Genomic DNA, 25,475 nt, shown 5'->3' on the forward strand with positions numbered 1-25,475 from the left:
TTGCGTGTCCCTTTAATAGCTAAATTATCCAAGTTATTTTCTTAAGAGATTCTCTTAACTTGCATTTATAATTATCTGTAAAGAATATATGTATTTTGAGTATATTAAATATTCAAAAGTTAATTTTTCTTTCTGTCGGTTTATGTGCTTCTCTCCACCCTGGCCTAAAGCTTTTCTTATGTCTTAACATTCTGATTTCTAAAACGAATGTGAAAAATTTAATGACAAGATCTTTACACTAGTCCTGCAGGAGTTTTTAATATGATGAATTTCAGTCCAAGGGTGAGATCTTTACACATTGTTTATCTCTTTTCACCCTTCAAAGCTGACTTAGATCCCAAAAGTTAGAGTAAAATCAATTTCACCCCATAGTTTTTTCCCTCCAGCGTGCTAGACATTCCCATCGGAAAAGTAGAGCCAATTATCCCCGCGCGCGTGCATGTGTGTGAGGATGATAAAATCACATCATTGAGTCAGTTTCCAAATATGGTTGTAGCCTGTATTTTTTATCCAGGGATTACATTGTTGCCCCACCACCGCCATCATTAGATCGTGGGGGGCAAGGGTAGAGAAGGTGCGAGACGGTTGGCTGTAGACATCCAAATATGACAGCAGAGAGTAATCTCTGCAACAATATGGCAGCGGAGCATGTGCTGACTTTAGAGTGCCAGATCAACCCCAATATTTTTTCAGGGAGGCTAAATCTCTTGTAACTGCTCAATTGGATTTGTCACTGAATGAAGTATCAGCTGCTGTTGGACAAGGCCATAAAAGCCAGCCGGCTGGCCCTTTGTAGGCAGGGCTTACCCAACGATTGATATGTTTTAGCACTTTTGGGATTATTGTGATTAAGAGGAAACCATTCTGAATGAGAGAGAAAAGAGGGTAAGGATGCACAGCCCACAGCTGGTGAGCAGCATGTGTTTGCTGCTGAGGAAGTCACCATTATGGCTTTCTCCGGGATCCTGCCCTGATTGACGGGTATGAAATCTTTATACGAAGAATCAGTGTCCCGGTTTCCTCCAGCGGCAGCTCTCCTTGCAGGGCGATGGGTATTTGGAATGTTGTGGACTCGAGCATTCTGAATGCTTTCAAAGCCCTCGGGCGCGCATGCTCACACGCCCACAGTGCCTAAACGCATTGGTCTGCGCGCACCCGAGTTAATTGAGTTAACGTGTAGGGATTTCAGGAATAACAACAGAGTGTCCTCTTTCATTTCCCAGACCCAACGCTCTGTGACAGCCGTTAAAAATATCCCTCCATGTAGTTTGTGCCCGAGTCGTTTGTATGGGTGCGACGGCGACATGGAAACGGCACAGCCAGTGGATTTGTAAACTCGAGCACCTGGCTGGGGGTTTCTTTAAGTATGGGAACCTTGCCTTGTCTTTTTAGAACAGGTTTGTTTTCGAGAACCACCTGCTCTCCCCGGAGCAATAGAGCTCTTGCACGGGTCTTGCACTGGCCAAGGCAAGCCCCTGTGGAGGGCAGATTGGAGTTTGAGGCTGCCCAGTGCTCGCAGTTGTGCATGGAGTCCGGTCGCCTCTCTGGCCATCCCGGGGAGACTGTGCCCGGTTCATGCTCAGAGTTTGCTCGGCATCCCGCACAGGAAAGAGGCCGGCTTGCCAGGTCCTGCAGAGTGTCTTTCCAAGCCTGTGAAAAGCACGAATCATCCAGCAGTAGAGCATGCTTACAGCTGGCCCTTTGCTAGCTTTGATCTGCGAATCAGGCCGCTCCATGAATGCCCTTATTGTCATGTTATGTGTACACAGTGTGTGAATTATTGAAAATAGGGAGGCCTGAGCCTCATCTGGTAGAGATTACAGTGCAGGCATGCTGGGCGAAGGTCTGTAATTGAAAATCCCCAGATGCTGTTTATTTGGCCTTTGTCACATGACCTGCTGCAGGAAGATTGTCGGAACAAAATGTTGCCTGCATGGAGAGTGGAGCCCACCCTCCCCCACCCCGAGAGTCTCCGCAGGCTCAGTCTGTACACAGCTTAAACACCTGCCCAGAGGATTTTTAAAGGCTTAAAATAGATTCGCTCATAGCATTTAAATAGAGGGCATCTTGCTTGTTGGTTTAAACTGCTTAAGCGGTTGTTGACTTGTGGAACCTTCTATCCACACAAGGGTTTGCTGGATAATTTCACTCTGAGATATCTTTGCAAAGCAACCTTCAAGGCTAGAGCCATGTAAGCAGAAGTAGTTTGGGCTCTGCCTTTTCTTAAAATCAAACTTGAGTGTGGTGAATGAGCTTGCAGATGAGGCCACATTGACTGTGTATGTGTTCCTTGTCTTGAAAAATACTGTGGCTACCCAGAATATGGCTAGCTAGTTCATCTGTGTTTTATCCAGTTCATCCTTACCAATTCTACCAATGAAAAAGTTGGGAGGTTTCTTAGAACGTGTGTTTTTCTCTGTTGGATACTGAACGTTATACTCTTTGTAGGTGGTGGATTGAGGCCGCATGGTAAATCTGAACTTGATCACAGGAATGAAAAGCGTTGTCATTTTGAAGAAGGGAGGGCTGTGGGTTTCGCAGGCGCTTTCTGCCAGGGAATAAAGTAACCCCTCCCCATCCCTTTGCCCTCCCCAGTATCTATCTCAGTTGTGATTATGGGTGCCTCGTACGTTTCTTAGAGCTTGGGAAGAGGAAAGGTTCTTGGGTATTTGCCACTCTCAGCATTCACCTGGACTGTGAGTTCCTCGAAGGCAGGAGCCCCTGTCGTATTCTCTTTATATCCCAGATATCTGCCAGCACGGTGATTTTCTGTCCTGCCAGCTCTGTCTTCCTCCCTCTCTTCCCGCCTCTTGGAAGAAAACATTCAGTCACCACCTCCTGTGTGCCGTCATGACAGTTGTTCAAATATTTTGCCTTTCAAGATGGGGCTATAAAATCAGCAGTGGTGCTATCATGAAGTAGCACATTCTCAGTACTGTGCTGGGAGTTGGGGGTTCGGGGAGACTGGGAGTAGGAAGTGTCCCCTGCCTTCAGGAAGCTGATAATTTGTCAAAGAACGTAAGTGGAAACACCGACAAGCAGCGTGCAGTATGGTAAACCCCGTGCTGGACGCACACCTAAAACCTGCTGAGCGGAAGGGGCAGAGCAGGCTAACGGGCAGGGAACTGGGAAGTGCCATGTGACTTGGGTTTTGGTAACTCAGAAATAAGCCTTCAGCAGATTTGGGTGGGATGGCGGGAGGGCGGGTGGGGTGCGGGGAGGGGAGGGGAGGGGAGGTGAGGTCATTCACACAAAAGGAATAGAACCCAACATGACATGACAGTATGTGTAGAGAGTGACAGGAAAAAAGGCAAAAAACAAGACAAAACAAAAACCGTGGGTTTGTGTATGTAACATTTTAATTTTTTACAGGGAGAATATACTGCATATCACCTGGGTAATTTGAAATTTTTAAAGGAGAATAAAAGGGGGTTGACTCTCCTGAATGTGAAACTCGACTAAGAGAGGTATTCTGGTTTGCTTGTTCACGATCTCACGTAGAAAGCCCAGTGCATAGGCCACTGTTTTCTCCTTAATGATCGGCCCGTGTGTTGCTGCCTTTGGCTGCTCTTGGTTTTGCGACCAGTCGAATGTGGCCGGCGCAGCTGCGTGAATGACAGAGCGTGGCAACCACGGGAGAAAACGTCTGGATTTTTATCTCAGACTGTTCTTTAGTTGTCCCTCTCATCCTCATAATGCCCTGCTTTTATTGCTGTTGTATGGCTTTCTGCCTCAGTTTCCCTCCTGTACTCGAAGCCCCTCGAGGGCAGAGAATATGTACTGTTCCAGTGTATCTCCCACACTGCTCCTGCAATGCTTCGTGCGACGCCTTTTGTATAGAAAGTATTCAACAGATGGTCGTCAAGCAAGGGAGGGGAGTGCATCTGGGCTGGATTAGGAAGGACTCGAAAGCAGAAGGACGGGTTGAGTTTTACCCTGTGTTGTAGGTGGTGGATGGAGGACGTTAAGTGGTGTACATTCAGTCCACTTCACGGCCGGGTTGTGCCCCCTTCTAGTAAGATTGTGTTCTCACTAAGCGCCTAGTAGTGGCCTTGTGAGAAGTTAACTTACTGGGGTATCGAGGCTATCTTCAGAGCAGTCAGTCCAAAGTCAAGGCATCATGAGGGTGGAGTCAGAGCCCGACTCCCCCACTTAGCAGTTTGGCGACTTGCGTGGGTTTCTGAGCGTTTTGAGCATCAGTCAGCATCCACAAACTGGGAACAAGGTAGGTGCGAGGGTGACGCACGCGAGCGAATAAGCACAGCGCGCTACGCGGCCCTGGCGCACAGTAGGTCTTCAGCACACGCTGTTGTCCACCTCGCTCCCACCACACAGTAGGTTTTTCGTTTCGCTTAGCCCTCAGATTAATATGTCCTCGGTTTGAGTGCAGTTTTTAAAATGTCCTTTATGATCATGGTTTCCATGTTATTTTTAAAAGAATTCCCGAGTGCCTGGGCATTTAGAATCCTCTTTATTTAGCATGTTTCCTAAGCAGCGGGCGGTCCCACGTGAGTGTCCCTTCGACTGAGTGCATGGGTAACGTGCCTCTGTACGGCAGCCGCCTAGTAGCTACAGAAGTTTCTCGCTTTATTCTTCTAGTGACGGTTGTATTTGCACTAAGAACTAACTTCTGGAAATCCGGCAGGGGACGTGCTATTTAATGTGATGCCGCCAGCCTGTTCATAAAGATAATTTTACAATCTGCCACGGATTACAAGAATTTTGGCCGCGCTTCGCCCTTGGCAAAAACCTAATTCCCGCTATCTTATTCAATGAACAATCCATTCTAAATTAAAAGATTATTATAGCAAGTAAGTAGCCTGCATGATGCCCGGTTAACGTTAAGATAGCCTAATAAAGGGCTCCGTTTACTTGGAAACAATTTCTGTGGCCACATCCTTTTGACAGGTTAGTGTGCGGTTAAGATGTCCAGAACGGTTTCAGTGCCGCGTGGCAGAGCTGCTCGGTGTTAAGATCCCAGAAAGTAGAAGCGTTGTAGGTTTATACAAGATGCTGTGTGGCATGGCGCTCCGGACAGTGAAACCTCACATACGCGTTCCAAGCGATGAAAGCATATAAACCAAGTGCAGTGACACTGCATAATAGTTCCAGGACCATTTAAGATCACTTTGAGGGGTGAGACCCTTCCCCTGTCATTGCTAATGCATGCAACAATCCTTCCGAGTAGATACTTCATCCCCATTTCACAGGTGAGGAAATAAGGCTCCAGAGAAGTTAAGCAAGCCGCCCCGACTCACACAGCTTATAAGTACAAGTCCAACTTCCCCAGCAAGACTGCAAGTCCTACTTCGGAATCAAAAACAAAAACAAATCTGCAGCATTGCCGCCATTAAAGATTCTCCATGAAAAACCAACAGTTTTTGGCACTTCACATGTGTGGATTTCACACTTCTTTAAAGGCCAAATAATTAATAAATAAACAGAGTGTTCTTAGCAAAGTTTTTCATTAACAAGACTCTCCTGGGTTAATGTGGAGATTAGCTTTCTTTTGGACCAGGTCCATATTCCTGTGGCATTTGGAGGTCGGTGTGAGTAGGAAGGGGAGAGGAGGAAAGGGGCATGTGCTGGTCCCCCTTGTGCCAAGTTAAGAACGAGGGTCTGGAAAACTTTGCTGACTGTCATTGCAGTAGTTGTAACTGTAAAGGGGCTTACGGGTTTCAGGTGATACTGTTGGTGCTGCCCACTTTATACGATCTTTTTCTAGATCATTTTTTCTGTGTGTAGGAGACCTCACTCGGTCATTTATTAAAGACATTTACTGAGTACCTACTTAATAGGTGCCGGATCTACAGTCAGAGAGAACTAGATAGATTGTTTCTATGGAGCAGTTATAGCCCTAGACGGGGAATGAATAGTCCCCTAGATGAGTAATCCTCGTGTAGAGCAGCAGGGGGTATGCTGGGCATATGAGAAAATGACTCACTCTGGATGGGTCCCAGAAGACCTTAGGGAGGAAATACTTCAGTTGGGCCTTACAGGGATGAGTAGGAGTTTGCAGGCAAAGGAGAAGGGAAAGAACATATGGTCTGTGCAAAGGCATAGAGGTATGGAAAAGCATGATAGTGACCTTGGGAAGTCTCCAAAGTTCTTTGTGCTAGAATAGAGGAGCCATCTACAGAAATGGGCTAGTAGGCCTGGGTACGGGCTAAGGAGTGTGTGTTTTTCTTACAGTGGCCAGGGACGTGTGGATGTGAGAAAGCAACATAATCAGATGTGGCTTTGAAAGAAAAGGCAGATGCCTCAAAGATGAGTGAAGATTTTCCCTGAGAGCCTGTGGTAGGGGGTCTGTTTAGGTTGCTGTCAAGGGCAACAAGCATGGGTTCCATTCAATCCCGTCTACACCTTGAGTGTGTATAGACACAGACCCTACCTTTAAGGAGCTTATGGTCTGTTACACAAGGAGTCTTACTAGAGCCAGAATGTGGGCCGTGCCTTGACACAGGCCGAAGTAAGGCATCGTGGGCCCAGAGCAAAATGGTGATTCTCTGCTACGTTCCCGGCCAGAACCAAGCCATGCTGAGCGATGTGTTTATAACGCACGCTATCTATCTTCTGTTACCAGTTTGTGCTCTGTTGCGCTGTGGTCTTTCCCAGACGCTGGTCTGCGAGGTGAGCTCCAGGCTCCTGACTCTCTGGCTCACTCTTCACATGTTCCCTGCCTTGTGCGTCTTTCAGACGGGGTTTCGTGGAGGACACCCCCTCCGAGCTGGGCCTGGAAGGATTTGTTGATGGATCGTCCTAACCGTGAGCAAAACCTCCGAATGGCAGGACGGTTCAGGGAACTGAAAGCTACATTGTGCGTTTTGATGGTGGCAGAATGGATTCAGGTGATGGTGGAGGTGGTATGTTATGAGAACGCAAAGTTGGGGCCAGATGGTGGAACAGCGTTGAATACTATACTACGGTGGTTTGACCTTTAGACTGTAGGCAGTCGGCCATTAAGGTCTTAAAGCAGTAGCGTGGCTAAGCCAGAGCTGTGCTTTATAGGTAGCCGTGGACAGGATGGACTAGGCAGAACAGGGGTATAAAGTTCAGCTATTCATTTGAGAATGTAAAAGGTGATCATCCAGCATCTCTTTACCGCTTCGCAGAGAATGCACCACCAGAGACGCTTACTTCATTCATATTTATTTTCCTTCTAGACATAATTCCAGCAAGGATTTCTCTCCAATGTAGAAGGAGTGTGTTCCATACAAAGCATTGGGCAGTTTTACTTGCTTGTCTCTTTGGCCCTTGTAGTCTACTCCGAATGTGCAGTCTGTCAGCTGTCCTGCTAAGAGGAAGGACAAGACGGCGTTTTATGGGGGCCATCCCTTGATAATGTTATCAGCCGCCGTCGACTGGTAGGAGCTCCTGGAAGTGGGATTTGAGTTCTCTCCAGGCCTTTTGAAGGGGGTGAGGAGTCAGTGCCGACTTGCCAGAGGTTAACATAGCCGTCCTCTGTATTCTTTCTGCTACGGCGATTGCTTCTAAGCCCCTGAGTGGAATGCAGACACAGGTTCTTTAAGGGACTTGCCAGTGTTCACCTCCTGAAGGCCATCAGTCCACCCTGTAAACCTTTAGATTGGGAACACACAGCACCAACCCCTCACAACCCAGAACAGGCTGTCCGGCCCTTTCTGGTGATTTTCCACGTTGGTGCTGGTTTTTGGTCAGTGATTTATATCAGGGATTAACCGAGACACTGAACTTCCTCATTGGTAGTGCTCTGGGGTTGGTTCAGATGCTGTTTTTTGTTTTTTGTTTTTTGGTTTTTTTTGGTGACCCTTCCTTTATCCCCAAGCTTAGCTTTGTACCCTCCTCCCATTCTGGTTGTCCATCCCTGCAATTCAGTCGTTCATCAGTGTGTACTTACTCTTGAGGACCTGCTGTGTGCTCGACCCCGGGGGTACAGTGATGCACAGACCCCAATGTGTGGCCGGTGCTCCTGTGGAACTTCCTGTCTGGCAAAGTGGGAGGGGCAGGCATTTATCACGGAAGCATTCGGATACGTGGGCCGCATCAGCTGTGGTGCACGAGAGGCACAGGCCTGGGCCGGGCGACTGGACTCCGTTGTCATGAGGGTCCTTCACAGGTGTAGGTTCCTTGAAGGCAGTGGCATCTTCATACCCCCCCGTGATGCTGGCATACTGCTTGTGCTCTGCAGGTGCCATCAGTTGTCTGACTAGACGGTGACTGACCAGCTTCAGTAGGCCTCCTTTTCCTCCCCGTGTTGCTGGTGCAATGGCAGCCATGTGGAAAACAAGGTTAATTGTTAACTCCTCCCAGGTTAGTTAATAAAGACCCTTGACTGCCTCCTCTGGCAGTGTCCATTCCTACAGACTCCCCATAGATTCAGGAGGAGTGTGTGTCCCTTGGTGCCCACATCGTCCCCTACACTTGTGCATTTTGGTGTTGACTTTCAAAGCCTAAGAGAATTTTTCCTTGAGAGGAACCTCAGCTGACAGGGAAGAAAAAGGGGGCGGGGGGGATTCGTGGCTACAAAGTATTTTACCACCACCTTAGAGAATCTTGCCCGAGAAAGTACTTCGTAAACCGTCTCTCTGTAGGGCGCCGCTCCTGTGTCGGAGGACAGAGCCACGTCCCACGGTCTCGTCACCTTGCGGAAGGCGTCTTCTTTGCTTCTTTCCACTGGGGCATCTTTCCCTTTTCTGTGTTCGCTTTATGTTGATGATCCCGTGCCATAGTGCATTGATCACAGGGAGGTAGCAGCCCTGCTTCTGCCCCTGTCAGTGACTCACTCCACAAACGCTGAGCTGCCTGGGAAGGGGAAGCAGAGAACAGAGGAGTACCATTGGTTCTTATTTTCAGCGACTTCTGGTTGGAGCCATGGCATGTACCGAAACAATAGAATATAAGGCAGAAAGGATATGAACCAGCAGTGAAGAGGCCCAAGTCAGAGGCTGTGGATGTTTAAGAAAAAGGGAGGCCTCTTCTGTCCAGAAGGCTCACGACGGACGAGGCATTTGAAAGATGAGCAGAATCCAGATGTGCAGAAAAGAGTCAGGGCAATACAGGGAAAAGCAGTTGTGCGTGCGGGTACAGAGCTTGGAAAGCTCAAGGTGTTAACAGGGAAGCTTCTGGTAGCCAGTAGGGTCATTGAGCTGAGTTAGGGTTTGTGAGGGGCTGTGGAAGAAGGCCCTGAGGTCGCAACCATGGCATCAGTGTCTATTTGATACGGCTTCGTTCTAGCAGTCTGGAGAAGTTGGAGTTTCCTTTCTGATTTTCTACGTGGTTAAGAGACGTGGGGGATCCTCAGGTGTCCCTCCCAGCAAGGAGAGGGCCAGTGTGCAGTGACCAGAGCCCCTGCCCTGCCCCTGGGGTGGGTAGCCCTCCCCTGGTGTGAGTTTGCCTCTGAACCCCGGCTACAGCCGTTAAGAGGAGGTTCCGTGCCTTACTTCTTTCTTTGTGGCTCCCTGCCTCCGTTCAATTACAAAGTGGCTCTTACGCTGTGAAAGCCCAGTGTCTCTGGGCTACAATTTCTAGCCACAGACCCTGCATTTGCTGGGCCTCAAACATGACCTTGAGGCCACATCCCATCACACACCCAGCCCACAACAACGTTAACCAGTCTTCTGTCTGGGCAAGGCAAGCCCCGTGCAGACTCCTCGCCTTTCAGCTGGAGTCTTGCTCCCTGTTGTCCCTTTTAGCGGGAGATTGCACGGCCATCCGGGGCATGGGAGCAGCGATGATGGCTCACTTTCAACGCTGTTATGTGCTTTAAGAGAAGGGAAGAATAAATAAAGGCTGGATTGCGGTGCCTGGTGAGGATCACGGTAGGAAAGTGACGAGTCGGGCTTTGTCTGTCTTTGCTGCTGCCCGCTGCCTGTGGGAAAAGCAAGGGCAGCCACAGCTGCCGAGCCTCAGGCTTAAAGAAGCAAGGGGGTGTAGGTGTCTAACGGACATTTTATGCCCCAGAGTAGCTATAGTATAATGACACTTAGTGGTGAAGTGTGACATTGGCACTGAGCTCTATAAGCTATCACAAATATTGATAGAGAAGTGTGAAGGTGAGGCGTGAATGCTGTGGGCGCTGACTATCGGGTCAGAAACTCTTGGGCCCAGAAAGGAAGTGTGGGGCAGTCAAGGGAGCTTCAGGGCCGGCAGGTGTGGTTTTGTGGGGTTCCACGTTCCTGCTTCTGTGTGTAAGGAAATGCCGCTGTTCCGTGTGGCATGGCCTTCCTCCCATGCCCCTCCATTCCGTCTTAACACTTCAGTTAATGATACTCACATTGAAGTCTTAGGAAAAGTGTCCCCATGCCTGCGGAAACCACCACAACACGAAACGCAACCGCAGCAATAAGATAAGAGCTCGGCAGATGGGCAGAGGAACAGAAAGGCATGTCGAAGCAAGTATAGAAAAAGCGAAGGAGGTGGGTACGTACGTAGTGTGTGCTGTGAGATTCTGCAAAAGAGAAAAAAAAATTCTGTATGTCTGAAGTTTTTCATAATAAAACATGGGAGAAAGTATCATCTGTCCTTAAAAGCCTACATGATGTTCCAGTACTTTGGGGACAGCTTTCTAGACTTCGTAAATTACTGTGTCCGATTGCACGTGTATGTTATCAGACCCTCTTCCATGGCGGTAGTCCTAGTGTGACCCTTGGAGCTGGTTGGCGCTTTTATCTTAGCTTTTGTGTTGACCAGTGACCTCCTTGTGGGCAGGCAGTCTGTCTTCTCTTTATATCCCTGATGCACCAGGCAGGCATCGTAGAAGGCGCAAAGAGGTGGTCCCCACCTGCCAGTAGGGTGCGTTTAGGAATGTCATGCATGCTTACCGTTGCCATTACCTTTATTGAAAGTCCTGTTTGTAATGTAAGGTTACTGGACCACTGCGTGTGTGTGTGTGTGTGTGTGTGTGTGTGTGTGTGCGCGCGCACGCACACGTGCATGCTCACACACACACTCGCAAGTGTTTTAGAAGAAAGAGAAAAATTAGGGTTAACATTTCCAATTCCCAGCATCCTGATCATGACTGCAAAACAAGACTATGCTGTGTGATCCGAGGCCGGCTGCCAGTTACATCGGTGATTGTGGGTGCCCAAGCTCCCAGTCCTTGGCAAGGGAATTCTGGACTATATGGATCACCCCATTTGGAAAGCCGTACTATAGAAATGTATATAAATAGGGCTCAGATGCTCTTGTCAAGGTCACTGACCAAGATCCATTCAGAACCTTGTTGATTTCCCAAAAGTATGTCCAACCCTGGGGTGCCTAATAGATACCCCACGGTCATTTGGAATGTCATCCTTGTTTCCATAATGGTAGGCATATTTTAATTCTGGGCAGATTTAGAATTGAAAACAGAAGATTTTAACAGAATCAAAGCTATATAGTGTTAATATTTGACTCAGAGGATTTATACACATTTGATGTTTCAAGTAATTAAAATAATTTGGCCCGTGCCACAGGTGAGCCTTTTTTTCCAAATTAAAATGTGCAATGAGGTAATTGGTTTAGACTTGATCTGGGGGAGGGTTGAAGTCTTACTAGAATTGTAAGCAGTATTAGAGCATTTAAGATAATTCGTTAGGTTTCTAAGAGTTGTTTAAGGGAAGGTTTTGGAAATTCAAACAATTCTAATAATTAAAAGAATTAAATATATTCTAAGTTAAATACCCAGTTTTAAACGTTTAAAGGACTTTCAATTAGCTTTGTAAAATGGAGCAAACATTATTTGAATGGCCCTTTGAAAGTGATTATAAAAATTATAAGATATGTAAGTTGAGCTTAAAACTTAAGGATGAACTAGATAGAGTGTTTACATCTGTTTTTTTTTAATGTTTACTTTTGAGAGAGAGAGAGAGAGAAAGCCTGAGTGGGAAGGGGCAGAGAGAGAGGGAGACACAGAATCCAGAGCAGGCCCCAGGCTCTGAGCTGTCAGCACAGAGCCCGATGCAGGGCTCGAACTCATGGACTCTGAGATCATGACCTGAGCCAAAGTTGGTTGTTTAACTGACTGAGACACCCAGGCGCCCCTTGTTTTTTAAATAAATGAATAAAATATCCATTTTTAAAAGCCAGGTAAGCCCAAATACTGTTTCTGCGTACAAAGCTGCCCGCATGGTGATTAAAAAATTCACACGAGATAAAGTGATTAACAAACACTGTACTTACTAGATCAGGTGGGTGCTCAGAGTTAGTTGAATCTGAATTTAAAAGTCGTATCAGCGGTACCCCTTGTGGAGGCAAGAAACACGCAGAAACCTCAAGTTAATTACCCTTCACGGCTTCAAACGTGGTATGAAAGAAAGAACGCAGGGTTTCGAAAGGTGATCTTACTTACGCAAAGAACAGGGACGTGAGAGTCACAACAAGCTTCAGTGAAATGGTGGCTGTCGCGTAGTGCATGCTAGGTGCTCAGCGAGGCCCTGCTGTAGACAGGGTAATGTTGAGAAGTTTGATTTGACATCATTTAGCTCCGACGGGTATCGTTCGCACGGACCGCAGGGTTGTGTACGGTCAAATGTGGCTGATCTGAATGTTCATCTCCCCGCGGGACCACATGTCCCACATGTGTCACACAAGTCACACAACCGCGTCTGCTTTCACAGAAGACGGGTATGGGGGCAGGGCACGTTCCTGCCATCAGGACAAGGTTCGGGTGAAATTGCATGTAATATAGAACCCTGGATTTATTTTGTTCTGGCCACTCAGCCAGCCCTAAACAGGGCTCACAGTGAGGCCCTGGGCTGGAGGATGCTTGGCTCGTCTGCAGACATTGTCATTTAGGTCTGGCTTCTGGTAATGAGGCACTCCTAGCCGGGCTGTGCTGTCAGCGAGCCTTTGAGACAAATTGCAAAATCTGTACAACCATTTGAGAGATGGAGAAGCAGACCCGAGGACCCTACAGGGGATATTGGTAGTTCTCAAAAGTTTGAAACAGAATGCTCAGAGAAGCAGTTTAAACCTGAATTTAGAGGTCCTTTTCCCGTGGTTAAAGCGTAAGTTCAGACAAGAATGAGGATGTGAGAGGATCCTGACGGGCTGGAATGATAAACTTAATCTAACAGGATGAAATGCAGTAGCAATAAATGTAAGCTGCTGTATTTGGATCTGAAAAATCCCAACTGTGCACGAAAAGACTGGGCACAGAGGTAGAGAGATATATCTGAGGAGTAGTCTATATGAAAAAGACCTCTAGGAGTTCAAGTGACGTAAATTGACAGTTTATTGTGGGTCCCCAAAATCAAATGTAGTCTTAGGCTGCATTAACAGAAGTAGGGTATTTAGGATGAGGGAGGTGATAGACTCATTCTGCTGTGGACTTGTCATAGGAAGAGCACCACTACGGTTCTGGGCTCCAGCCTATGAAAGGAAATTAGATAAAGGATGCTCACCGGATGGCTGTGGTAGTGTTCCAAAAGCTGCCACAGGTAACAGGAACAGAGGAAGTTTGGCCTAGGTACAACTCCAGGAAGACCTGAAAGTTGTTAATATCTGAGAGTCAGTCACGTGCATAGCCTCGCTCATGTGAACAGGAACAAGGAGAACCTGGGGATAAAAGTTCTAAGAAGCTCCAAATAAGGAGGGTCTTTTGTTTTTTTGTGTTTGGTTTTTTTTTTTTTTTCCCTCTGAGAGAGAGTGTGTGTGAGCAGGGGAAAGGGGCAGAGGGAGAGAAAGAGGGGGAGGGGAGAGAGAGAGAGAGAGAGAGAGAGAGAGAGAGAATGAATGAATGAATGAATCTCCAGCAGGCTCCATGCTCAGTGCAGAACCCCACATAGGACTTGATCCCATGATCCTGGGATCAAGTGACTTGAGTTGAAATCAAGAGTCAGACACTCAACTGACTGAGCCAGTCAGCGCCCCTTTTCATTCTTAAATATGGTTTAAGATAAAGTGGACTGCTTCCTTAATTCTATAAGTGCTTGGTTACGTTTATAAGACTCTAGGCTTCTAGCGGTAGGAGCAGATGACCCAGAGGAATCTCCCAGCCCCAGGATCCCACAATTCCTTTGCCTTCCAGTGGTGACCCTGATCTGCATGGTCCTAACACAGACATGCTCGGACAGAGCCATGATGACAGGAACCTTCTAGGCAGTGCCGAGGGAGTCTTCAGAATCCTCAGACGAGCTTTCCACAAGGACACTCTTGGGTTGATCCTCATTAGGGCTGCCAGTTTTTTACTGTGCCAGGGGAGATCTGGGGGGGTGCGGTCCCTCTCTGTCACCAGAGGCTGTGTCTCATTGGTTCTTTCTGTGTGCCCAGCAGTGTGTTGGGTGCCGGGGAGGCTTTTGGGAAACAGACAAAGTTCTTGCCCTCTTCAGTTATGCAGAATGTCTGCAAAGTAAGGCAGCACAAACGAATTCTACAACCAGCTCTACAGCTAACAAATGTGGTTAACTGAACGAGAGGGCTTTTATTTCATGTAGTGTTATTAATACCTTTCCCCACTTAGCTTCAGGGACACATTCTCCCATGACATTATACTTCTTCGAAGTCAGATTACCTGTCTGACATCTCCGTCTCCTGGTGGGGTAAAGCCGGGAGATTTTGCTTATTCTTGTAGGCATTTTCTTTCCCCTACAGGTTATAAAGCTTTGAGGTAGTTAAGTCATTTCTTTTTCTTTTTCATGAACATGATCTCGTGTATAGTTAGTTACTAGGACAGTAACATCTTTCGGGAATGTCGTTAGCCCCTTGTTGTAGGTTTTCTGTGGTCACAGCAGGTCAGTCTCCGGTGGCTCTCACGACTCTAACTGGAGTGAACTAGGGATGGAAACGTGGGTGCAGCGAAATGGGCATGGAAACTAAGACGGAAACAGATTTGTGGATTCCCGCGCAAAGCCTTGTGTTTGTTGCTCGTACAGGTTGACCACCTCTTCAGGCATAAAACGTGTAAAGAAACAAAAAGGCACATTTCTGCCCTCAGTTGCTGATCCTAGTAATTAAATGCCCTTCATCCTAATTTCCCCTAGCAAATATTTTTGCAAACAATCGTACTGTTTTGTTTTTCTGGCATGAATAGATACACAGCTCCAACTTTGAAAATTTTTTGTTCTAACTTCTTAGCTTTCAGAGGCTTTTTTTTTTCTTTTTTTAAGTAACCCATCTTATTGTAAATTCTTCTTTCTTTCAGGTAGGAATGAATTGATAGCCAGATACATCAAACTCAGGACAGGCAAGACGAGGACCAGAAAACAGGTAAAATAACGTACCTGGACACTGTGCATGTCAGCGAATGGCCCGACGAGGCATTTTGGCTGCACTGGCTGGCTGTGCTTTGGCTCCTAGGAGCCCCCAACTTGAGTTCCCTGTAAGGACGTCAGTATTGGAGGTGTTTCCAATTGGCTCAGTTTTCACTGTTCATCATTTCAGTGACCCTTTACGATGTGGTCTGCAGAGTTCTTTTTATACACACATGGGAAAGTCTCACTGCCAAGGACAGTGTATGCACTGGTCTGGTACTGTACTTTAATACTTCTGTTTCTTTCCCGAACTGCGCATCTGTAAACGCTACAGACGCTGCAGGTGCAAGTACACTTGGAAGTCACGAAATTTTGAGATTTTGCGCATTGTAAAATCCTGGAACAATTCTGCATTAGTCATCATTTCGATGCAAAAGTAACACTGGCAGCCATGACTGTTGGCCTGAACATAATACTGAATGATGTGCGTCCAGGGAACTGTTGCTCCTTAAGCTATGGCTTTTTGTCAGTAGCTGCTGTGACTGAAATGAAGTTATAACTTGAATACCTTTGTGCAGAGTAGCGTCAGGAATTTTCCTCTGCCCTTTGTCAGGGCTCTGGCTCTCTCCCCGTTCCTTCTGACGTAAAGCGGTCCAAATCTCTGACCCAGTTCAGAACTGGAATGGATGAGCAATTCATGTTTAGCTAAAAACGGAGAAAGAAAGAGAGAAAGGCAAAGGGGGGAAGAGCCTCGAACAAACCTCATGGGTGAGCTGTTAACAGAGCACAATTATTTTTTAATATTGACCTATGCTGATCTCTCTGGCACGGATTTTGAAAACTATCATCGTACCAAAAGGCAAGCTTAACTGTGGATCTCGTTAAGTATGAGCAGCAGACTCCGGTTCTCTGCTCAGCGATGAGTTGTTTTCATGAGTGTTTATGACGGGGAGAGCTTTTCCCCAGGAATGTTACATGTGCCCCCGCCAGGAGCCCGACTGCTGAGTCAGCACAGAGGGCCGTGGCTTCCTGCCAGGGCTCAGAGGCAGGGCACTGTCTGTTCGGTGCATGCTCCCCCCACCCTGTGACAGTGGACAGTGGCCCTAGGCAAGTCAGAGAATCATGTAAGAACAAAAGTAGGGGGAGAACAAGTAAAAGCAGGAGCTGGATGGAGGGGTGACGATGATGGGGGAGTTCCCGCTTCTCTGTACTTAAAAAAAAAAAAAAGGCAACTTGCAAACAAAAATCATTGAAACTCAAAGATAAAGCTAAAGATAAAAGGATCTTTTGTTACCATCAATCCTGTTTTTATAGTCAGTATAGTGTTCGAAATGGAATAACTGCCTCTCAGTCCGAGTTGCTGAACTTTTCAATGTAGGGTTCTAAATTTCCGAAATAGATCCAGTTCCCAGCATACTGAAAGCGGTGGACCTGGGCTATCTCTCTGCTGGGTCTGTGAGCCCTAGTCCCGTGCCCAACCCCTTCACCGGGGACTCTTCTAAATTTAACCAAATGTAACCCACTGAAAGAGATGCAAATTTGTTTACCCAGTGGAATCATTGTGTTTCCGAAGCTGGGCTTGGCTTGGTTTCCAACACCCCGGCATCCTGGGGATGTTTTTAGGCAGCAGTTGGTGATACCTCTCCAATGTGAATTTGTTGTTCAGCAAATCGTGTGGTTTTCAACCCAGATTTTTAACAGGATGGCTGGCTGGCTGTATTCACACTTTTCGCTTTGTAATAATATGCAAATCCACTTCGCGCCCAGTCAGTACCCAAAAGAGTGGAAGGATTGAAGATATTTATAAGGGGGGGGGGAGAAAAAAAACCCCTCTGCTGACTGGGTCTGTCCATTTCTCTGTGAGATCTAATTTACATGTCGGTATTATTTTAACATTTGCTACAGAATCCAGAGCTCTTAATGAGATCAGAATATAACCGACAGCTTCGGCTTTTTGATTCTGCAGAATGTGCTAATTTATGGATGGTCTCTTCTAAATTGAGAAGGAGGGATTTTCCCTCCTGATCCTGAGAAGCTATAAATATTTTCATTTACCTCTAGCCCCACCTTTTAAATTTCATCAAGAAAACAACTCCACTCTCCCCCTCTCATCCCGTGCCCGTGATTTCTCCCTGGTGAGAAAACTAAAAGCAGCCTAACTTTCATCCTGAATCAAGTCACTGCAGTGATGACCCAGTCTGAAAAGCTTAGAGCAGCGCTGGGGGCTTGGTGTCTGGCTGGGACTGTGTATTTCCTAACTGCAGAGCTTTGTTGAGATGCAAATAACCTTCCCCCAACCCCCACCCCAAAACCCTCCCAAGGAGTAGCGATTTTATATTTGATTTCCTTTTTTTGTTTTGTTTTGTTTTGTTTTGTTTCCCCTCATAAACCCGAACAATGTAGGTGTCTAGTCATATACAGGTCTTAGCAAGAAAGAAAGTTCGAGAAATTCAAGCCGCCATTAAGGTACGTCTGGCTTGCCCAGTTGTAGGGGGCTTTTCATCTCCATGGTTACAGGCTTTTCCTTTGTTTTCCTCCCTTCCCCTACCCTGCAGGTGTCTAGTCACATTCAGGTTCTTGCCAGAAGGAAATCTCGTGATTTTCATTCCAAGCTAAAGGTATGCGCTTTCCTGCTTTTTGGCTTGTGGTTGCTATGCATCTCACTTCCTGTTTTCCATGGTGACTGGTGAATGCCTGGTGCTGGGATTCTCGTAACCTAGTTTCCTCGCATGTGAGAGCTGTTTACATTTCTTTGTGTCTAATCTCTGTTTCTGTACTAGCCTCACATTAAGCTTAGTGTGTGTGTGTGTGTGTGTGTGTGTGTGTGTGTGTGTGTGTCCCTAATAACAATGCAAATGCAGCAGAAAGCTGGTCTTGATAACTTTTCAGCTCAGAAACATGATTTTTTTTTTTAACCTTCAAATGTCCACCAAACAGCCCTGGGCTGGGAGAGGAAAAAAAGTCCAGAGACACAAAGTTAGCGTAGAAATTGTAAAAAAAAAAAAAAAAAAGTAATAAAGTAAAATAAAATGCATCACTTCTAGAGTAGTTCTCATGATTACTTTAAAAAAATATTTAGAAGTCATTTTTTTGTACTTGTTATGTATTTTAGAGAATACTTATGAAAAATATGTCTTTTCATGTAATTTTTCAAGTATTCTTTCAAAACAGACAGTATTTTCTGCCAGATTTCTTCCACGTTGCTCAATATTGTTTTTTAAGGGTACAGCTCTGTTATTAAAAAAGAAATTTGAGGTGAGGCCTTTAAAAAAATCTTAAGAGATGGGAAGGCTCTTAATCAAATCCGTGTTTGCAGTTCCATTTCTACTTGAGTTTAGTTTAATTGTTTTTTCCATGTGCCTCATTTTCTAGTCTCTGAAAATATATTTCACAGCAAAAATGGAGGCATTGAGATTTTTAAAATGCAAGTTCTCCGTATTTTCTCCCCTTCCAAAATTTGTAGTAAAAGATAAGTGACTTTTTCTTTCCATAATGCCCCATTTTAAAAATGCAAAGGAATTATAGTTTACATAGAAGAGCTTTACTTTATAATAAAAATGAATTTGTGGCCCATATTGTTGCCCTTCCCACATGCCTTTTTTTGTTGTTGTTCCATTTTGATTTTTTCCATACATTAATTAAATTTGTTTTTGTTCTAAACCTAAAGAACGAAGTGAGATTTCACAGCACTGAATGCTGAACACTGGGATCCTTCCCAAAGTCCTCCAACTTTTTTTTTTTTTATGCAAACAAGGCTGGCTGTGGAACAGGACTAGCGACCAGGAAGGAGCATTTGGTGGCCCTCTGCAGTGGGCTGCATGCTGGCTCGCTCGCACGTGTGGCTGATGGTGGCTGGCTTTTAGCTGACTGGCTGAGCAGTTGGAAGATTAAGATAACTTCACAGATCCTGCTTTTTAACCAAAGGCGCCGTCCTCTCTATGTGGATGTAACTCCCCCAGCGTTCGCTCAAGTTCTGACTCTGTATCTAGTTTCTCTGCGCTAACGAATTAATGATGTTCAAACAAGTTTACAGACATCCATTCTGTGTTTCCATCCGCGATGTTATGAATTGCTCTATTTCTGTACCGTCTGTGTGGTTCCTACATGCTCGCCCAGGGCACACAGCCCTGGACCAAAAGCCCTGTACGTGATGAATTAAGCTCTCCTGCCCAGAAGGGAGCCCCATGGGATATCGGAAGTACTCGTTTTCTTATTCAGGGGTTTTGAGAGCCTTCCTCCGTGGAAACACTTTACCAGTACTTTATACGTACATGTACATCATGCAAACACAGTTGTTGTATTTGTGTTCGTTCTTATTAAAAAAAAAAAAAAAAGACGATTTTTCCCCCTCCTTTCAGCCTTGGCCCACTCTCCTTTGGGACAGACACAGGGAGGAGGTGGAAACAGAGGCAGTAGGGTAGCAACCGGCTCAGCGTTTCAGCTCCAAGAACCACCTCCATCTTCTTGCGGTTCCTTTCCTTCCTCCCTACCACATTATTCTTGGGAAAAGGGAGGCCTTTGTTCTTCCCATCAGCTAATACCAGTGGAGTGCTCCAGGCATGGTGTCCATCACGGTGGGCAGTTAACAGTCAGCCCCCTATTCACAGAGCTGGCCGTGGAAATAGGAATGCGGAATAGAGGGCACTGTCGGATGAGTGTTAGCAGAAAGCACCCAGAGAAAACGTGGAGGGAATCCCAGGGACGGGCTGCACAGCAACGGTGCTGCTGTTGGGGAATGCAAAGACCGAGTGAGTGTATGCAAAGTCTGTTACGTGTCCTCTCATTCAGTAAGCTCACTCCAAAGTGAGTTCCATTATTCAGATTTTGAGGGATAATATTTAAGAAGCCAGGAGGTCAGTTGGTTTGCCCAAAGCTACCAAGCCCAGCACACGTCGCTGCCAAGATTTGAACTCCGGTCTTTCTGATGCCTACCCCACTGGTCTTTGAGGCGGGGTTTCATCCAGTGGAGATGGGAGAGTGTTCTCAAGCAGAAGGTCTTGTGCCAGCACGCGCTGTGTCGCCCCCCCTCGTGTCCCTCGGAGCTGGGCGTGCAGTTCTGACCACCAGCCCTCTCTTCGGCACCCACACTTTAGAAACAAGGCGAATTGTGAACTTCGAGCCCTTGGTGAGAATGTGGACCTAATGTGTGATTGGTACTGTGGTGATTATCCGTAGTTCAGGGCAGTGAGGTCCTATCGCAGAGCCGCTGTGTCACCACCCAGAGGGCATTAGGCCAGCCGAGGAGAATGAGTGAGACTGGCTGTCACCAGACTGACAGGTGACAGCCAGTGGACATGTTGCTGCCTTCGCCTCCCGTGAGCATTTGATGTGAGGGATGCCTTCCTCAGCCTTCCCAACCAGCCATTACCAGGCAGGCAGTGGGCTCGTTTGGAGAGGTAGGTCTCACCGGTTTATCCGTGCTTTCCCCTTCAGGTCTGGTGTCTCCCAGCATGTTCGTGGGAGGCAGGGGTGAGCACTGAGTTCGTTGTGGGGTCAGGCTGACGGCCACATTGCCTTGGCCTCCCACACTCATTAACGAGGCAGACTCACTGTGGAAGGTTGAAGTCATCCCCGCAGACAACAGCGATAGCTTCTGGGCGGGCCGTGGGGGTGGCAGCAAGGGTCCAGACTTCAAAAAGAGACGCCATGCTTTGCCTGGGAAGATGTAGCCAGGTTCGCCGGAGAAGGTGGCTGATGGCCTGCCCCGCCTGCTTCAGCCCCGCTGCTGGGCCTTTTTCCTATGTGCTCAGAAGTCAAGGATTTGTGTTCTCTGGGGTGGACAGAGGCCCTCCTTAAAGAGAACGAAGCCAGGCTTCATCCCTCTGGCCTCCCTTGGAGTCTGAAAAAGTGGTTTGCTTACACCTGGGGCCGCCGCCAGGCGTGGCTTCCATGGGAGCCCTCCTGCCTCTAAGCCTCCCTCCTTCCTGGGGAAGGGTGCGGTCGAATTCTTTAGGCTGGTGACTTTCCAGCCTTTTTTTAAGCTGCAAACTCGTGTTTCAGGTTGAAATCTTTGTTGAAGCATTTCATATATAAATGAGTAAACTATTTTAATTGGGGCTCGTGCTCTTTTAGCCTTAGCAATGGCCTCTTGGGGTGTTCCACTGAATACAGTTTGAAAACCACACTGCCTTAGGCAAAGGGAAAAAGAGGTGACTCTCCACTGTCCCTGCAGCCTTTACAAGACAGTCCATGTTTGGCAGCCGGTTGTGCCATATTCCTGTGAAGAAACCAGACTCAAGAAGAGCGTGGTCATGCTCATGTCCCAATTAAGGATGAGTCATCCTTACTACAAAAGTCATGCTCTTGAAAATCTGTTAGAATGAGACCCAAAGGTCAGCCTTACTCTTCTGCTAGTGCAGAAATGGTTCTCAGAGTGCTTGCTCGTAAACCAGATCACCCCAAAATGTGTGGACTTTAGTTTTAGCTGTCATAACAAAATTTGTTTTCATTTTGTGGACATTTAAGATTTCCATGGAGATTGGAGCTTCATAAAGCACAGCAAACTTTTCATGGAGAACCCAGTGTTCTAGACCCTCGAGTACATGTCGGGCATAGAGAATCGAATTAGCAATCTCTGTTCTTGAGGAACACTTAACATTTCTGTTGTTTCTGGCCACAATTGGGGAAATACTAGATATCCAGGAGACTGCTCCCCAACTAGGGGGCTCTGCAGTGGAAATTGAACAGAGTGGTGCAAAGACTCCAGTGAAAAGAGTGGTCAGCTCTGAGTGTAGAATTAAAGAAAGACTTGGGGAGGGCGTGCTGTTAGAACTGGGCACTGAGAAAGGAAGACAGTTCCCCTGAGATATCGGGGTGTTTGGGGAACCATGAAAAACACTATTACTTGGAGGCACGGGATGGACCTGGGCAAGCCCAACAGAAAGGTCCCAGATCCTCTGTGAGAGAATGAGGTTCATCTCTGAGCCGTGGGATGTGCTCTGGGCTGGAAAGTTCTCTCCCACCCTTTTCAGATGGGTGGCTAGGGGGAGGCAGAGAGCCTAATTCAGGGACTGCTGTAGGATCTGAGTGAGAGGGGTGCTGACCTGGACCAGGGGCAGCCACACACACACACACACACACACACACACACACACAGTCTCTTCAGCTGGCTCCCGCTCCTGTCCCCTCGACTGCTGTGCTCTCTTCCTTCCTCGATGTTTTTTAAAGAGTAAATGATGTTTAAAACTTCTCTCCTACTAAGTCTGAAAAGTGTGCACTTTTCAATAGCAGCATTGAACATATAGGTTATTGAAGGTTGGGTTCTCTTAAAGTAATGGCAGTTCACTGAGGGGATGCATCAGTTAACTACGAGTTTCTTCCTGCTCTATTTTAAATAGGACAACATGAAAAAGTGAAGAGAGTTACTATAAAATATTTGTTTCTACCAACCAGAAATGATCATTTTCATTATGATGTATTTCTCTTCATTTTTTTTTTCCAGTGGAAGAAATCAAATGGCAAAATGGTATTCTTTTTCTAATTTCCTCTCCCCAACCTCTTTCCCCAGCCAATCACAATCTCCTTCTTCTCCCCACCCCCCAGCAATGGTATCTTTCCTTGCCATTTATTTCCCTAAGAAAATAAATCCAGTGAAAACTATTTTCTCCTTTTGCCCCTGTCCTAAAATGAGTCTAGATTTGTATCCATCATTTACTCTGAATTTGTGCTAAAGCCATTGGCACCAACATGAGACATTTTGTTTATGCAAAGCAGCCTAGAGGTGCCTGGGTGGCTCAGTCAGTAAAACGTCCGACTCTTGATCTCAGCCCAGGTCACGATCTCACGGTTTGTGAGTTCGAGCCCACATTAGGCTCTGCACTGACAGCATGGAGCCTGCTTGGGACCCTCTCTCTCCCTCTCTCTCTGCCCCTCCCCTGCTTGCTCACTCTCACACTCTCCCTCTCCCAAAATAAATAAATAAACTTAAGAAATTAATAATGTATGTAGAGGCCTAAACCAAGATAGACTTGGCTAGCCATTTGGGATGGCCTTGGCCCCAGACTGTAAGCACAAGGGAGGGCTGCAAGGGGCAAGCAGATCGAGGGGATGGTTGAGGTAGTCGAGGAGTGCTGTGAGGAGACGAAGAACCAGGAGCAGAGAAGCCGGGCCAGTAGGAAGAAGGGGTGAAGGGGTTGGCGGAGTCCCGTTGAGATTCAAGAGCCTGCTAAAATGGATAAGGAAATATAAGGCACTTGTGACCAGAGTGCCAGAATTTTGGACGTTAAGCATACACTTTGCAGTGTTTTATTTTCTGATTCAATCTTCTTGGGCTAACGGGCCTTAAGAGACAAATCAGAGCGCTAACTGGGGGTCTAAGAGGGAGCTTATTAGCTTTGAGGGAATCGTTCCGCAGCGCTGGGCGTGCCATGTTGTGGTCCCTGCCCAGACAAAATCCTTTTGAACCCACTGCTCTAACAGGCTCTGGGGTGGTTGTAGGTGACACACGGCTTTGTAACTAGGCCTGATGGTAGTTACAAGGTAAAGATGGAGCCACGCAGGTACAGCATGGGAAGGACCTGTGGATCGGTGGAACGTGCCTTTAGCAATTCCAAGGATGCCGACTTTCCTCCCTCGGACCTCGTGTCACCAGCTGCACCTGCAGATGTCACCCAGAGCAGGTTCATTTGTTGTCGCACGTCTCCTCCTCACCCGCAGGTTAGCCCCTCACTGCGATCTCCGGCCGAGCAGTGGAGAAGCGGCAGCCTGTCAGAGAAGACAGCGTGCGGCGTGGTCCCGAGCCTGGCCCACAGCTCTAGAAGTTATTCTCTACTTTGAATTATTTCGCTCACCATTAATTGCCCAAGAGGCCATTAGCCCCCCCCCTTTTTTTTTTTTTTGGAAGCGCAGCGATTTATTATCCCAGCCTATAAAAAGAACGCAGAAGTGTGGTCCACACACGAAGCAGTCTCTCTTTGCTGCTTAGGGTTCCTACTTCGAGCTTCCTCCTCCGAGTCTCTTATCTCGGGATGTTCAGTTGCCTCGAGGGGTTGTCCAGTCCCTGCCCAGAGGCCTCCCCTCCCTGGCAGCCGCAGAAAGGCGACCTGCAGACCACCCACCCCCTGTGGACCATCGTCATCTTCCTGAGAAGGTGGGCCGGGCCTCCTGGGGTCTGGAGTGCCCAAGTCCAGACGGTACTCCGAAGAAAAGAGGGCTTCTTCATTCTGCCCTGACCTCAGCAGGAATACATCTTAGGCGGTGGACGTGTTCATGTCCAGCTCTGGACTCGCACTGAAGAAAAGCCAGTACTTGCTGACATTGCGTCATGCCACGAGAGCAGAAAAGGGCCCGTGAGTGTCCGATTGCGTCCAGTCGTTGGTGACTAATTTACGAGCTACATGTGCTCCCCGGGGCCGTTTTCTTCATCCTCACCCTGGTGGCCTTTTGTGATTTGATTTCTGAGCAGGCCATTCTTCCCAATCTGCCGTTCCTTCCAATAAGCAGAGAGCTTAAAGTTCAAATTGTTGATTTAATTCTCGCGGAGAGTTCAGGAACTTCTCTGGGGGCGTTGCTGCACTTCACAAGGCTACCTCCCGGTTGTGTCACCACCGATGCCGGCCACGAATGGGCCCGTCCACAGGGGAGACACGTCTCACTTCACCCACGGTGCTCCCCGTGGCCTGCTGAGCCACCCCGCTCCTTCAGGCGATGGCTGTCAGCGGTACACACGGCCACGGAAGCCTGAAACCACAGCCTCCTTTGTCCCGGCACCAGTCCTGAGACAGTTGGCTCGGCCGCAGGATTTGGGAAATGACGCAGCACCTTCCTGATACCTTCCGATCCTCAGGGGGTTCTTTTGCACTCACCCTCTCTCCCCAGTGATATTTTCTCTGCCTTGTTTTTAATTTACCTGAGTTCAAGCTAAGGGTGGAGACCGTTTATTTCTCGGGCTTGGGTGTGTTGGAATTAGAACCTCTTATCAACCGTGTGGTGATGCGGAACTCACAGTGTAAACAGAGGGCTGAATGCATTCACCTTTCTGTGTGAACTGAGCCAGGGCTGGATTTTCTTTTTAAGGGCAACGGAAACACCCTCATTCTCCGTTTTTATCGCTTGCTAGAGAAATCCCGTTGTTAATCGGCCCCCAGTGTCTACGATGCTCTAGACTACCAGAGAGCTGAAAGTTCATGTGATCGGGGCCAGGGTGTCTTAAGCATTTCGGGTCACATGCGCCCCAGAGACTGCAAGTTCACTGAATGGCAAGGCTGCGGGCACCCTGGGGAGTGCTTAATGCAATTCCCAAAGCAGTCCTGAAGGCGCTGTTCTCGGGCCTCACTTTACAAATGAGGAAGCAGATGCTCAATGGCCAGGTGACTTACCCAGGGTCCC

General features: G+C 47.4%; 1 protein-coding gene across 9 annotated transcripts in view; it reads left to right on the top strand.

The window, feature by feature from the left end:
• Nucleotides 1–25,475, top strand: part of TEAD1 (TEA domain transcription factor 1) — a 270,542-nt gene that overhangs the window by 178,613 nt on the left and 66,454 nt on the right. For 4 of the 9 annotated variants that reach the window (XM_047877736.1, XM_047877737.1, XM_047877732.1 and 1 more), the window contains exons 3-4: nucleotides 15,101–15,165; nucleotides 17,705–17,767. In XM_047877736.1, the coding sequence (XP_047733692.1) occupies nucleotides 15,101–15,165; nucleotides 17,705–17,767 (128 nt within the window). Of the gene's footprint in view, nucleotides 1–15,100; nucleotides 15,166–17,552; nucleotides 17,616–17,704; nucleotides 17,768–25,475 lie in introns of all 9 variants that reach the window. The other 5 variants (XM_047877731.1, XM_047877729.1, XM_047877730.1 and 2 more) reach the window with 2 other exon arrangements.

This window comes from Prionailurus viverrinus, chromosome D1 (assembly GCF_022837055.1).
Source record: "Prionailurus viverrinus isolate Anna chromosome D1, UM_Priviv_1.0, whole genome shotgun sequence".
Classification (NCBI taxonomy): Eukaryota; Metazoa; Chordata; class Mammalia; order Carnivora; family Felidae; genus Prionailurus; species Prionailurus viverrinus.